Raw genomic sequence first — 16515 nt, forward strand, 5'->3', positions numbered from 1 at the left:
GGAGGAGAGGCGGCTGGGAAGAAGATTGCAGAAGGTTGGGATTTTGCACAAGTTAATACAGGCACCCCTAACATTATGCTGGGAGTGTGCCCCGAGAGAGACTTGAAAAATTAAACCAACATGTTTGAAGTGTTCTCTGGACTTCAGCTTGGAGACATTAGCTCTGGACTCTTTAGCTTGGAGAAACGACGACTAAGGGGTGACAGGATAGAGGTTCACAAGATTATGCATGGGATAGAGAAGGTAGAGAAAGAAGTATTTTTCTCCCTTTCTCACAATACAAGAACTCGTGGGCGCTCAATGAAATTGCTGGGCAGTCGGGTTAGAACAGATAAAAGGAAGTACTTCTTCACCCAAAGAGTGATTAACATATGGAATTCATTGCCACAGGAGGTGGTGGCAGCTTCAAGCATAGACAGCTTCAAGAGGGGATTGGATAAACATATGGAGCAGAGGTCCAGCAGTGGCTATTAGCCACAAGGTATAGAGCAGAACCATAAGTGACAAAAGGCACAGATTGGACACTTGTCAGCTTCCCTCAAGTTTTGATGGGAAATGTAGGCAGCTTGGCGGAATGTTGGACAAGTGACAGTTGAAAAGTCCATTGGACAGCAGTCGGAGAGCCAAGCTGTGAGACCAGGATGCCTACATTTCCCATCAAAACTTGAGGGAAGGGGACACGTGTCCAATCTGTGCCTTTTGTCACTTGTGGTTCTGCTCATAGATAGAACTCTGTCTAGGGCAATGATGCTCTGTATTCTTGGTGTTGGGGGGGGCAATCAGTGGGAGGGCTTCTGGTGTCCCTTCCCCACTGGCAGACCTCCTGATGACACCTGGTTTTTTGGCCACTGTATGACACAGAGTGTTGGACTGGATGGGCAATTGGCCTGATCCAACATGGCTTCTCTTATGTTCTTTTGACTGTTCTCAGTTCTCTGGACTGATATTCCAGAGAATATGGAGGCCTTGTAGATCACTGCTCCTCATCACCTTATCAATACAGAAGTAGCAATGTCATTCCAATTGTGGACCAACACACAGCTCATGCTAACAATGTGAGAGAACTCCAGAAACATCACTGTTGCCCAGAAAGCAAAGTGCCATTCCTGAGCCCTGGGAGCCTCGACAAGAGGGGCAAGATGTCAAGAGACACAGTAAATGGGTCATCCCACAGTGGCAAGAGGGACATGAGCACAGACCCTTGGTCCATCAAGATCAGTATTGTCTACTCTGACTGGAAGCTGCTCTCCGGAGTCTCAAGAGGTCTTCCCCATCACTTACTACCCGATCCTTTTAACTTCAGGCGCCGGGGATCAAACCTGGGACCTTCTGCATGCAAAGCAGATGTTCTTCCGCTGATCCATGGACCAACTTCCCACTGTTGTGAAAAGCAATCAACAAACTATGTATGTTTGAGTGTAAGAAAGAAGCAAGCTTCTATTTTAATTTCGGGGGGAAACTGCATCACAAGTATTAAATTGGAAGGGCCATAGCTCAGTGGTAGAACAACTGCTTGGCATGCAGAAGATCCAAGTTCAATCCCCGGCATATCCGGTTAAAAGAGCTGGCAATAGGCGACATGAAAGATCTCTGCCTGAGACCCTGGAGAGTAGACAATACTGGCCTTCATGGACCAAGCAGAAGGCAGTTTCACACGTCCATTTTTCTGCAAAGGTCCTGAAAGCTGGTTTTGAAGGACGCTTCGTGGTTGTTGTTATGAACTATTTCACATCCCCTATGGGATAGTTCGGGAGGAAGTACGCCAAAAGCCACTGAGAGAGGTCATTATGGGAGCACAAGAGCAGCTAGAAGTGTATGAGAACAGAGGGCAAGGAAGTTTTATATGGGTTTTGTACAAGAAGCTAGTTAGGAGAAGACGCCTACAGAATACTGCCCAGTGAAGTCTGTCTTAATCAAAGCAGTAAGTCAAGAAAAGGAGCTGAACTATAAACCTGCTCTGAATTTCCTTGCAAAACATTTTCTGCTCCACTACAAGAGAAGCACTCATTCCCCTTCCACAGCAAGCCAATTCAGAGATTGGGTTACACTTAAGAATCCCAGCTACAATGCGCTTCTGTTTACAAAACCATATTTTCTTTCTTTTTCTTTTTTGCTTTCACTCCAGGTGCAAGGTTTTATTAATCCATAACTTCTGGAAGAATTTCTAAAGCAGTGGGTCCCTGGTTTTGAACATTTTTAATAAGGTGATTTTTAAAAAGAAATGTTCCCTAAACATTAGAAAGAAGCTTTAGGAAACACCATGCAGCTTCCTAAACAATTCTCATTCTTATGGCCCTGTTTACAACCATACAAAGCTGCCTTGTACTGACTCAGGCCACTGGTCCACAGAACCCAATATGTAACCCTCCAAGGGTTACAGAAGGAGAAATGTCTTTCCAAACAACTGCTAGTTGGAGGAGTTAGGGACTGAAACTGGGATGTTTGACATACAGTAATAACAACAACAACAACAACATTCGATTTATATACCGCCCTTCAGTACAACTTAATGCCCACTCAGAGTGGTTTACAAAGTATGTTATTATTATCACCACAACAACAATCACCCTGTGAGGTAGGTTGGGCTGAGAGAGCTCTGAGAGAGCTGTGACTAACCCAAGGTCACCCAGCTTGCTTCAAGCGAAGGAGTGGGGAATCAAACCCAGTTCTCTGGATTAGAGTCCCGTCGCTCTTAACCACTACACCAAACTGGTTCTCAAGACACTCCCAAAGGGCAGGTTAGGCCACGCTTTTGTCTTGAGAGCCAGTTTGGTGTAGAAACTGGCTCTCGAGACATACAAGCCACTCAGTCTACCCCTAAGCTGTAGCCACAAGTTTATGAAGCCTCGCTAGATAGCTCTTTTCGACAGGCGTGAACCAAAGAAAATAATATTTGAGGAGAGGAACAGGAAGGTTTTCTTTATGAATTTGTAGTAGCTGTTTTTCTATTTTCTCCCCCTTTTTTCCCTCCATAGCGGTCAGAACCAGTACTGTGCTGGTTAAAGTGTTGAATTAGGCTCTGGGAGACTCACATTTGAATCCACACTTGGCTTATTTGTTATTTATATCCCGCTTGTCTTCCTAATCAGGACCCAAACAAGCTTATTCTCCCCTCCACTTTATCTTCATAATGGCAGCTTTCTGAGGTACATTAGGCTGAGAGATTGTGATGATCGCAAGACCACCCAGTGAGCTTCCATGGCAGAGGGGGATTCGAATCCAGATCCTAGTCTGACAATCTAACTACTACTCTAGCCCACTCTGCCATGACAACTTGTTGGGTGAGTGCAGGCCAAGCAATCTCTCCCAACCTTATTGGATGGTTGCTGTGAGGATAAAAAGGAAGATGGAAGAATAATGTTGTAAGCTGCTTGGTTATATAGGAAGAAAGATATTTCCAGAGGGTCTCTCAAGACTCAGGGGAAAGGGCCCTTCGCTTCTCCAGTGGAAAAATGTCACACGCATCCGGGCCTTTCTCCGAGCCACATTTGGGGTGAACAAGAAAGATACTAACCTGCGTTCTTACGCTGTGGGTCATTTAAAACCAGGAGCATCCTTTTCTTGTCTTGTTTGTATAGAGGAAGGAAACGCAGTAAGGAAGTCTCAACTTTAACCTATAAAAATTCAACAGAGTTATTTACTTTGGCAGTACTTAGCACACACACAAAGCCTGCTAAAGATAAGGGGAGCAGGCAAAATTATAACTGAAACCCATTATGCCTCAATCCTCTGATCACTCCACAGGACAGGTTACACAACCTTTTTGCCTCAAGTGGCTGGGGGAAAAAAAACAATGTCTAGATGTAAAGGGTGTGGCAGCAAAAGCCCCCCCCCTCCTTTGAGGCACAGGTGAAGGTTGTACCTGGCAAGACAAACTGGAGCAAGCTGAACCCCAGAGGCACAGCCAGTACCTCAGAGGGCTCACTTCAGAACCAGCTGACTGCTACAGGGTCAATGAGGGGCATAAGCCATGCCCACCGCCTCCTCCCATGCCACGCTCTCAATTTTTTATTTCTTTTATTTGTACACCACCTTTCTCCTCAATGGGGAACGAAAGTGGCTCACATTATTCTCCCCTCTTCCAGTTTATCCTCACAACAACCCTGTGAAGTAGGCTAGGCTGAGAGTGTGCGACTCGGCCACAGTCACCCAGCAAGCTTCCATGGCAGAGTAGGGATTTGGACCTGATTCTTCTAGATCCTAGTCCAATGCTCTAACCTCTGCACCACGCCGGCTCTCCCAAAGCTTTAGGGGGTTGTGTAAAGGGGTGGCCTGAGCAGGTAATAGTGAGCAAAAATGGCCTGGTATGCCTTGGTTCCGGGTTGCCTGGCCTTCTAGTCTGAGCATTCCCAGCAATTGGAGAAAGGCAAGATTGAAGCCAGGTCTCAACTAAACTCGATCTCTCTGCCCTTACTGTATCTCAATATGTAACAACAACTTTACACTATTATATGTCACAATAGTCAATCTAGAGAAACGGGCATACATTGAATATTTGACTTGAATAGGTGACTTTGGGGATGGCATGGTAACAATTCCCAGTCCTGCATTCAAGTTATCATTCTAAACTTTGGTTGATTTTTTTTAATGTTGAGTTTTAATTAACAACTTTTATTGCTATATGTTTTCATTCTATTTTATTTTGTAAGCTGCCTCCAGCAGGTTTCTTAGAGAAACAGCATAATTTTTTTCTAAATAATAAATAAATGTAAACATGGCCACCTAGAACATATTGGTATGTGTTCCGCTTAATGAAGTGACAACAAACTCAATTAAATACTTAATTCTACAGTCCACTTAGTCCCATCATCTCAAAGAGTCTAAGTAGACCTACCTCCTCTCTTTGAGGGGGGGGGCGGGAATCAGTGATTGCAAATTTTAAAAATATTCATTGTAGAGCACTGCTATATAGTTTAAAAATAAACAACAACATTGCAAACCAGTCAATGTGGTTATCAGCGCCAAACACGGGAGGCAGAAGATTTGTTCCGGAAACAGAAGCAGAGCTACAAAAGTGCCAGAGATTTTCAGTTATCGGCAATCCATCACAAGTCCTGGGTGTTCATTGTCCTAATGTGATACTCTGCCGTAACAATATGGACCATTTTTCTTTGGTACATCAGATTAGCTTTTTCAATTTTTCTTCAAAACAACAGAACTTTGATTTGCAAGGAGGCAAAATTCAAATGCCCTTAAGGAGTGCTAAAAGGACAATCGCTCCCAAGCTCTTTACTGCAATGATTTTATCACTACAGAGTAGCCGTAGATTAACTTTCCCCCTCCCAGTTAAAAGAATATTTAAGCGCTGGCTGTAAATCACAGTAGCCAAGATGCTCTTAAATCAAGGTCAAGGCCACCACATCCTCAGGCCACCCTATTGTGTCTCACTGTTGTAAAGATGGAACAGTGCTTAGCGTGCTAAGCTCTTCAATCCCTCATTCCCCTTCTCCCCAACTGAGCACCAGATGGGATGCTCACACTACATCCAGGCACGACAGGTTGAGCTAAGGACAGCAGTTCACCCTCCTGCCTTCTCTCCTCCTCCCCATGACAGATGCTTGAATTGCGATTTGAAAGCAGTTACATTCCTACAACACTAGATGTCATGCAATGAGTGTTTTAAGCCAGGCGTCCTTTCCTCTATCCAAACTTCATGTAAACTGGCCTCCCTGCCCCCACCCCCAGCTCTGGAAAGGACTACCGGACCACGTTCCAAAAACGGCATGAAGCAATTGTTTCAGTTAGCTACGGTGTTGCTTCAGCTCAGAAGCATAATGCGTTTGTGGAGGCTTTCTTCCTCGTCTTGTGCAAATAAGATAATGCTGGAAAAGCAGTAGGGCGGCAAAGGACGCCAAAAATTGAGTGATGGGAGAAAGATTTGAACACGCCGTCTGCCTCCAGCTGGGAACAGCCGGCACTGCAGACCGGCTCTGTAAGCATTTTTATCTCATTGGCATCAACCCTTTCTGGTTCAAACTTACCATGACAACACAATGCAGGTTAGAAAATGCAACTGTCGGAACCAAAAAACACCGTTTAGAACTGTAAGGAAATCAGCTGCGCCTAAGCGGTCACAAAGCATACATGAACAACCTCTAAACTGAACAGAGGTTCACTGAACAGGAGGGGCATTAAACACAGGCCATTGTCCACAACTACTTGTGAAATCCCCTCTATCTCAAAATAGGTTTTGCCATGTTGGGAGGGGCTGTGGCTCAGTGGTGCAGCTTCCGCTTGGCGTGCAGAATGTCCCAGGAGGGGGTAATAGGTTATGTGCTTTTGCCATTCTAGCCTTAAAGGTCTGTAGCTCAGTGGTAGAGTGTCTGCTTGGCATGCAAAAGATCCCAGGTTCAATCCCTGGCACCTCCAGCTAAAAGACCTGGCAGTAGGTGATGTGAGAGCCACTACCAGTTCGAGTAGACAACAGTGATCTTAATGGACTGTTGATTTGATTCAGTTGCTGATTCCGCACATGTTGGATAACGCACTTCCAATCCTCTTCACAGATCATTTGGAACGGATTTTTTCATGTGCGGAACAAAAAATCCACCTCAAACGATTGATAAAGTGCATCGAAAGTGCATTATCCAACGTGTGTGGAATCAGCAAGTATAAGGCAGCTTCATGTTTTCAGGTACCTTTTTTATTTATATCCTGAAAACCTTGTTGGTCTCTTAAGATGCCACTGGACTCAAATCCAACACTTACTTACTTTCTCTCTTCCTGGGACCGAGAAGAACTCAGCAGCTGATGAAGGTTGTTCCACAAGTTTTTCATAATATTCCCGAGCTGCTGCTTCTAGAACTTCAGGCTTTTCGTCTTTAACATCCACAGGATAAAGATGGCCTAAAAGGAAGAAGAATGTTAAATGCTGTTCAAGTTAGTATCGCTGACAACACAACATAAGGGACAAATTGGATTAAGGCCCCACCACTGCCTTCAGAGAAAATAGCAGCAAACCAATTCTCAACACAGCAAACAGAAAACGGTATAGAAAAGAGCAAGAGTCCAGTAGCACTTCTAAGACTAACAAAATTTGAGGTAGGGTAGGCGCTTTCGTGAGTCACAGCTCACTTCTGAAGAAGTGAGCTGAGACTCTTAAATCTCATACCCTACCACAAATTTTGTTAGTCTTAGAGGTGCTACTGGACTCTTGCTCTTTTCTACTGCTAGACAGACCGACTAACACAGCTACCCACCTTGAGAAAACAGTGTATTATCTTTTTTGCAAGTCTGTACACAAAAATAAAATGGAGAATGACACACACCGCTTTGGTTCCTCACTGGGGAGAAAGGCAGGGTATAAATGTCATAAAATAAATAAATAAAATGCAAATGATAGCCAAACCACGGAAATAATTTTTGCCCCAGGTCAGAGAAGTTAAAACGTTAAAAGCTAGCCGTGTCTTCCTAGTTTTTAAGTTGTCTCTTTGATTTCTGTGTAAGTAAACAACGAAGAATTTGATGCTCCTAAAGTAGAAAAGCAAACCTCACAACCTGAGATTCGCTGTACAATAGAAAGTAACTTTTTGTACTTGTAGAGCTGTGGCTCAGTGCTTAGCATGTACAAAGTCCTGGGTGCAAACCGTGTCATCTCATTAAAAGTACTAGGCAGTAGATGATGTGAAAGACCTGTGCCTGAGACCCTGGAGAGCTGCTGCCAGTCTGAGTAGACAATACTGACCTTGATAGACCAAGAGAAGTTAGCCGTGTTAGTCTGTAGTAGCAAAACAGTAAAGAGACCGGTAGCACCTTTAAGACCAACCAACTTTACTGTAGCATACGCTTTCGAGAAGAACTCAGCAACTGATGAAGGTTGTTCCAAAAGTTTTTCATAATATTCCCGAGCTGCTGCTTCTAGAACTTCAGGCTTTTCGAAAGTTTATGCTACAGTAAAGTTGGTTAGTCTTAAAGGTGCTACCAGACTCTTTACTATTTTGATAGACCAAGGGGCTGATTCAGTATAAGGCAGCTGCATGTATTCATATATATCCTTGCTAGCAAATAAAAACTAGAGAGTTGCTCCCAAAATTGATGCAATGTTTTCTGGGCCTGCACAGCCAGTATCTACCTTCTTTTTATTCTGGGCATTTTCTAAACACAGTGTCTGTATTTTAATAGGCAAAATGATATTTACCTATCATACTAAACATTGCAGAACGGAAGGCGGCATGGTAGAGCCAAGTCTTGCCACAGCTTGGGCACTAAGCAGGGCTCAGCCACATTGAGATCAAGGCAACAGCAAACCCCTTCTCACTTGCCTTGAAAGCCCTTTGCTTGGTTCACCATATGTCGGTTACAACTTGAGGGCATGTATGTACAAACTCCACATTGCACAACCCTTCCTGACATCCTCCTCTTTTTATTTATGGGAGCGAGAGGACATTCTATCTGTGGTGCTGCCTGTTCCAGAACTCATGAGCCTGCTGGCAAAATTACACTGTACCAACTGATGATAGTTGCGTACATACCGTAACGCGTACCTGAAAGACTTGTGGCACTTGTGGTTATTTGGACCTTTAAGTGAATTCTTCAGTTCACTTATCTGAAGATATCAAGAATCCATAATTCACCAATTCAAAATTAAACTTTGGATGAAAATGTGTGTTTCCCCGGGGAGGGGGGCACCAGGGTGGGATTGGAAACCTTGAATTATATCTTTCTGCAGGTGTTGTCCTCGTTTGATGGACTGTGGGCCAAGCTACACATGACGAATGACACTTGAACGGCAAGTGTATTTCTCCCTGTTCACTTGCCCTCCACTCAATCCACTTGCCGTTCAAGTGTCATTCGTCATGTGTAGCTTGGCCCTGTGTTGAAACTGTTTCCCATGTTCTTCTCCACTGCCCTTTTTATCTGGCGCCACGCCGGGATCTTCTACATCCTATATTAGCCCAACTTTCAGAGTTTTCTGATGATTTTAAGGTTCAGTTCCTGCTTGACAACCCAGATGAGGAAATAACTGAAATAGTAGCTAAGTTTCTCTACAGTGCCATGGCTATACGCCATGACAAGTAATATTCTGTACTGGTTTTGCTGCACTGTTGCCCTGCTCCTATCTGTATTTTAATCTCATTTTGTATGGAGTCTCTGTATTTGAAATTTTATATTTTATATATGCCAATAAAGGCTTGACTTGGTATCTTTCTGCAGGCAAATGTCTTTACTCTCTACTGTGGTAATAAAGAATTAACAAATATGACAAGGAAAAATTCTTCTATTGTCTGTCTATGGGCCAAACTACAAGTGACGCCTGACACAGGTTGGACACTTGTCAGCTTCCCTCAAGGTTTGATGGGAAATGTAGGCAGCTTGGTGGAATGTTGAACAAGTGACAGTTGAAAAGTCCATTGGACAGCAGTCGGAGAGCCAAGCTGCAAGACCAGGATGCCTACATTTCCCATCAAAACTTGAGGGAAGCTGACAAGTGTCCAACCTGTGTCATTCGTCACTTGTAGCTTGGCCCTGAGTATCTATTTTTTGTTTTACTTTATTTATACCCCACTTTCACCCCAGCAGGGACCCCAAAGCACACTAATCTGTTCTCTCCTCCATTTCATCCACTCAACCCTGTGAGGTAGGTTAGGCTGAAAGCGGGTGACTGGTTCCCTGGAGAGGCGGCATAGAAAATTTCCAAATAAATAAATAATCAGGTTCATAGTGGAAAAGGCTGTCCATTTAATAGGTAGGTCTCCGGCTGGGAACAGCTTTAAAGGTGAGAATCCACACCTTGAATTGGATCCAGGAACAAATAAAGAACCAATGAAAGTGTTTCCACAGAGCTGTAACAGAGTAAAAGCAACATGTTCCAAGTCCGAAGATTAGCAGCCATATTCTGCAATAACCAGCCTTCACAATTACTTCCTGACTCTATTGTGCAACCTTGGTACGGCCTAAAGCTTTTTAGCAATGTTGTGTAGCTATAACATCGTATCGTAACTCTGGATATGAAGCAATATTAATGGTTTTAATTACATGTGCATTTGAGACTCCAAGAAGAAAAACAAAAGAGAACACCGCTACGCTGCAAGTCGATTCCTACTGCGAATCATCAAAGAAAAAAACAATTAGTGCTTTAAATGAATCCTCCTGAACGTATGTCAAATCACCACCATATAAGGTAAAGGGGATATACTCTACAACAGGAACAAAATGAGACATTATTATGATTAAATGCGCTAATACGATATTTTTGAATAGAAGAATGTCCTGCAGGGCGGACAGCAATTTTATTTTTAAAGTCCTTCTGCACTGATTTAAGATAACTGGGTGTGTACTGCCATAAACAGTAAGATGTGTGGAATTCCATAAACATAACTGAAAAAGAAGGGCACGCTGCACGCAAATTTCTACCCCGCTGACACTCAAATTACTGATACAGCTTTCTTCCTTATTATAAAAGTGTGGCTAACTTAAACCTAACTTGTAGCATGAGTTTTCAAATTACTTAGCAAGTAGGCACTCTTTGCAGCGAAGCAGAGGAAAGAATGTGACAATGATCAGTATAAAAAATTGGAAAAATGTAGGACCTCAGGAAACCCCTCCCCCTCTTTATTGTTTTTACAAGTGGAAAGGCAATTGCACAAAAGGGGGGGGCAGGATTTCTGCTATTTCTGCCTTCCCACTGCAGGTTGTCATGTTCCATTCTATTGCTGAAGGTCCCTCTAACATCCAGATAAGTTTTTCAGAGGGTGCAGGCCTACAGAGGAAACAGTTATTCTGCTGCTACAAACCAAAATCTTAAACTAAATACTTTCCTGCCCAAGTTACAACCCCCTCCCCACCAATGCATAAGAATTTCATTCATGTTCTGTTGAGTCCAGCATTTTGTCCTTAAAATATGAGCATGTCGCATTTCAATGAGTACAGGGCCACACTTTTTAGTTCAATTTGTCTCTGTCACACAGACACCCACATTTTCCAAATTTAACACCGAGATACAGACACTTGCTATCCTCAACTATTTTTAGTGTAGAAACAGAAAACATGAATACACACACACATGAAGATGCCTTATACTCAGGGCTTGTTTCCTGGGAAAAGAGGTGGTAGAACTCAGGACCGCACAATGACGTCACTTTGGGTTAGCTGGAACAAGGGGGGAGGTTTTTGGGTTAGCTGGAACAAGGGGGGAGGCTGTGGCGCAGAGGGCAATCTAAACTCCCCTCTGTCTGGAGATCAGGGGGCGGGGCCACCAGCCATGTGACCATTTTCAAGAGGTGCCGGAACTCCGTTCCACCGCGTTCCTGCTGAAAAAAAGCCCTGCTTATACTGAATCAGACCATTGGTCCATCAAGGTCATTATTGTCTACCCAGACCGACAGCAGTTCTCCAGCATCTCAGGTAGAGGTCCTTTCACATCATTTACTGTCTGGTTCTTTTTACCTGGAGATGCCAAGGAGTGAAACTGGGACTTTGTGCATGCCAAGCAGAGGCTTTTCCAGCGGCACGCAGCACCTCCCTCGAACATAGATATTTTATTATCGTAAGCCTTTTTTTATTATTCACTGGAAAACAACACTTGCTGTTACTTAACACAGAGATGAGAGATAAAGCAGTTGCCAAAAAAATGTGTTAAAAGTTGCCAATTTTCTTTTCTAATTAAACTTTGTTTTCGGCAAACGTCTGCACTCTGGAATGCCTCGTGCAGCAGCTTGATAACAGGAGATTTCAGGATTCCAAAGAAAACTTTTTAGCCCATTTAAATTGCTGGATTACATCTACATGGTAAATCCACCACAGCAAAAGGAAAAGAGGAAATTCATGCCAAAAAAGCAGCCGTACACCAGTCCGGATTTATTTTAAAAGGGCAAATTAGAGGAATGTTATCGGCAAAGGGGGGGGGGAATGAGAGTGGTGGTAGGGAAATGAGGGGCTCTCTCCCACCACAGAAAAAGTACTGTCAAACCATCCAGAAAGTATATTTAGAACAAGAGGCCTCCCGCGTTTGAGAGATTCCAGACATTCTAGCCGTTGCATTTCTGCAGAGCTGAAAGGGGCTGCCATCTTAAATAACCCAAACTGGTAAACAAGGTCATGACATCACGCAGGCCGATTCTAGTAGTCTAGTAGCAACAATGTCAACAAGTGGAAGCTTCAGGCCTTTATGTACGGCAATTAACCTCAATCGTACAGCAGAGGAAAATGCTCCTGTTAAATGTAAAAGAAAAATAACACGTGCAGCTTCTGTCAGTCTATAGGACTTCTTTTTTAAAAATGACCGTTTTGGAAAGGAAAAAACAACACACCAACAGGAGAGTTCCCTGTTTAAATCCAAAAACGTGTCCTTTCTTGCCACTTTATTTTTTAACACCAAGATCCTCAAAGCAGCCTTTTATAATTAAAGGACCAAAAGACATCAAAATTCAGAGCGGGAGATCAACAAAGAGCCGGTATTTGCATAGCTGATAATACACAGTTCAACCACGCTGGTAATTGACATGTTGATTAATAATCAACATTAATAATCCATAAGCAAACAATAATCCATAAACAAGCAGAGGTTGTTGTGAGTCCTTTATCAAGAAGTGGCAAACATAGTAATAACTATACACAGGAGCACCTGGCACAATTGTTTTGAGCGTGCTGGCATAAATCTATGCATGACTGGCAGCTGGGTTACTAGTTAAGATTGCCAGTTTCAGGTTGGGAAATTACTGGAGATTTTGGGGGTGGAGTCTGAAGAGGGTGGGATTTAAGGAGTGGAGGAAGCCAAACTTAACAATTTTTCTGTGTATTTGGTATGTTTTTAGTGCATGCCATTACTTCAGATAAGGCAGTGTGCAGTGTTAGGTAGGGTTGCCAGCTCCAGTTTGGGAAATTCCTGGAGATTTGGGGGGTGGAGCCTGGAGAGGGCAGGGTTTGGGGGAGGGGAGAGGCCGCAGAATGGTATAATGCCATAGAGTCTGCCCTCCAAAGCAGCCATTTTCTCCAGGGGAAGTGAACTCTGTCACTTGGAGATCAGTTGAAATTCTGGGAGATCTCCAGCCACCACCTGGAGGCTGGCAGCCCTAGTCACTAGTAACTGTTACGATCAGGACCTATTTATTTATTTGTTTAAATTTGTTTTCCACCCTCTAATGGGGGGGGGGCGTTCTACCCTATTTCGGCTGGCGGGGGCCCTACCCAGCATCAACCAAATGCCTGGTGCAACAGCTCTGTCTTACAGGCCTGGTGGAATGATAACAAATCCCGCCAGGCCCTGGTCTCATTAGACAGAGCGTTCCACCAGGTTGGAGCCAGGACTGAAAAGGCCCTGGCTCTGGTCGATGCTAGGCAGGCCTCCCTGGGGCCAGGGATCATTAGTAGCTATTTATCACTAGATAAAAACGTCCTCTGGGACACATATGGGGAGAGACAGTCCCGAAGATACGCAGGTCCCAGTCCACATAGGGCTTTATAGGTTAATACCAGAACCTTGAATTTGATTTGGTACTCTACTGGTAACCAATGCAGCTGGTGCAATACCGGAGTAATATGTGCACTTCTTGGCACTCTGGTGATGACACACGCTGCTGCATTTTGGATCAGCTGCAACCGCCGGATCAGATTCAAGGGAAGCCCTGCATAGAGCGTGTTATAGTAGTCTAGCCCAGAGGTGACCATCGCCTGAATCACTGTAGTTAAGTTGCGGGTCAAGAGATAAGGGGCAAGCTGCCTGATCTGCCGAAGATGGAAAAAAGAAGACCGGGCAACTGCAGCTACCTGAGCCTCCATATTCAAGGAGGCATCCAGATCTCTCCCAGGCTCCTGACCCTCGGGGCCGGCACAAGTACCACCCCACCGAGAACAGGAAGCCAGGGTCCCAAATCTACACACCCACAACTCAAATATAGGATCTCCATCTCCATGGGATTTAATTTCAGCCGACTCGGTGGCCCATTAACAGATATAACTGGGTGTCATCAGCGTACTGGTGACACCCTAGACCAAAGCTTTGCACCAGCTGGGCGAGGGGGCGTATATAGATGTTAAACAAAAATGGGGAGAATATTGCCCCCTGTAGCGCACTGCATAACAGTGAATGGCGAGAAGACAATTTCTCCCCCAGCGCCAACCGCTGTCCCCAACCATGAAGAAAAGAGAACAGCCACTGTAGTGATATCCCCTGTATCCCCATATCAGCAAGGCAGTGGGTCAAAAGCTCAAAATCAAGCGTATCAAACACTGCTGAAAGGTCTAATAATATCAGCAGTGCTGATCCACCTCGATCCAGGTGTCTGTGAAGATCGTCCGTGAGGGCAACCAGCAATGACTCCATCCCATGTCCCAGGTGAAACCCCGACTGGAAGGGATCCAGGGCCGAGGTCACCTTCAGGAAACTCTGCAGCTGTCTCTCCGCTGCCCGCTCAATCACCTTACCCAGAAATGGGAGGTTCGAAACCGGGCTGTAACTGACCAGGTCGGCGGGATCCAATGATGGTTTCTTTAAGAGAGGCCTCACCACTGCCTCCTTTAATGCTCCAGGAAAAACCCCGGCGCTCAGGACAAATTGATAATAGCTAGACGAAGAATGCATATTACTCCCATTCTGCAGCTACTCCATTGGGTGCCCATCAGTTACTGGACTCAGTTCAGGGCACTGGCTATCACACACATGGCCTTCACCTTCATATATGAAAAGCCACCTCTCTTGCTCTGCTACCATAGCTTCACTCATCTGAGCAGGGCTTTCTGTAGACGGCACCCGGCAAATTGGGCCAAAATCAACAACTGCCTTACATGTGCATTCTTTATGGCCTCTAGCTTCTAGAATGGCCTGCCCGATTAGGTCAGAAAGGCCCTTGTTCTCTTGGCTTTCTGCAACCTATGCAAACCTGAATTATTCAGGAGGGCATTTTTCCAAAGAAAATAAGGCTATATTATAAAGGAATGGCTTAGAAAGATGCTTTAAATTAAAGGAAATGGACTATACTGCTTTGTATAATATGTACTATCCAGGGGTCATTTCGTAGAAAAAGTGCTGGACGAACTCATTAGCATAACTCATTAGCATAACTTATTAACATATGCCATTCCCCTTGTCAGCACTGGAAGTGTCTCATTGGCATAAACTGATTTGCATATGCCACACCCCCTGACATCACCTGTCATGGCTGTTTTGGACCCAATCCTGGCCATTCAGGGCCGAAATTGGGCCCAAAATGGCAAAAAGGGGCTGAAAATGGCTGAAAAGGGGGCCCAAAATGGTCAGGATTGGGCTGCTACTGAGCGGGAGAGTGATCCACCACCCATCAGAGGCCCGATCCAGGCCATTTCACCGCCCCAATCCAGGCCGAAATGGGCCCAAAAATGGCTGAGAGTCAGGTGGGCGGGGACACCTGTCATGTGACCTCTTTGGGGAACTGCCAGAACTACATTCCTGCGCGTTCCCCCTCGAAATGAGCCCTGGTACTATCTGTTCCTGTATTATCCTACTATGTACTTTTTGCATCATTTAACATGCCATGTTTAAATACTTGCACTTTTTTCAGTTTTCTGCAATCCTAATCCTTTTACGTTGCTTACTGGATGCCTCATCCTGTTGACTGTATTAATTTACACTGTGTAGTCTGCCTCGAGTATCCTCAAGAAAGGTGGACTACAAATAATGTAAATAAAAATCCAAAAATAAACTGTTTGCCTCTATCATTTCCCTTTCCGCAAAGCATCTCTGAACCCATAATCTATGCCTGCCGTTCTCTTCACATACTGGTGATTGTAGCGTGCCCCTACCCCTCCCAACGGGCCCTTAACTTAGATGCTTCATTTGCTTTTTTGAAGAACCATCTTTGGTTCCTTACTCAACCATATACAGCTTTGGAGTCGCAGGTTGCAGACTCTTGCTTTAAGCAGCAAGTCAGCTTTCTTAGACACCTTAGTTGCAGAATAGTTCCACTGATTTTAATCATACAAAGCTTGTTATAAACATCACTCGATTCAGAAAAATTAATGGAAAGCAAGAAGATCTATAAGATCTATTTTAGGCACAGGAACCTTACCTTTGGGCCAAAGACTGTATGAGATGACCCACAGATTGCTTTCTGTTTGTTTGTTTCTATAGCATTGAGGTTTTAAAACTCCAGTCTTCCAAAAACCACATTCCATTCACCAGTGCCTCTAGTTTATTAGACTTCTGGCAAGGCCTAGCACAAGGGTTGCTAGCTTCCAGGTGGTGGCTGGAGATCTCCCAGAATTTCAACTCATCTCCAGGTGACAGAGTTCAGTTCCCCTGGAGAAAATGGCTGCTTTGGAGGGTGGACTCTATGGCATTATACCATTCTGAGGCCCCTCCCCTCCCCAAAACCTGCCCTCTCCAGGCTCCACCCCCCAAATCTCCAGGAATTTCCCAAACTGGAGCTGGCAACCCTACCTAACACTGCACACTGCCTTATCTGAAGTAATGGCATGCATTAAAAACATACCAAATACACAGAAAAATGGTTAAGTTTGGCTTCCCAATTGCTTGGGTACAGCAGAGAATTCCCAGCCCCAGGACCTTATCTCCAGTCCTCACAAAACTGAGGAGTATGAGAA

The 16515-nt window shown here is 44.4% G+C and overlaps 1 protein-coding gene across 1 annotated transcript in view; it reads right to left on the reverse strand.

The window, feature by feature from the left end:
- LOC129345530 (protein FAM169B-like) overlaps positions 1-16515 on the reverse strand; it is a 53309-nt gene that overhangs the window by 29654 nt on the left and 7140 nt on the right. The window contains exons 2-3 of the mRNA XM_055002727.1: positions 6713-6846; positions 3515-3614 (exon numbers count right to left, since the gene is read on the reverse strand). Coding sequence (XP_054858702.1) covers positions 3515-3614; positions 6713-6846 — 234 coding nt within the window. The remainder of the gene's footprint in view (positions 1-3514; positions 3615-6712; positions 6847-16515) is intronic.

The sequence above is a fragment of the Eublepharis macularius genome, chromosome 18 (genome assembly GCF_028583425.1).
Source record: "Eublepharis macularius isolate TG4126 chromosome 18, MPM_Emac_v1.0, whole genome shotgun sequence".
Classification (NCBI taxonomy): Eukaryota; Metazoa; Chordata; class Lepidosauria; order Squamata; family Eublepharidae; genus Eublepharis; species Eublepharis macularius.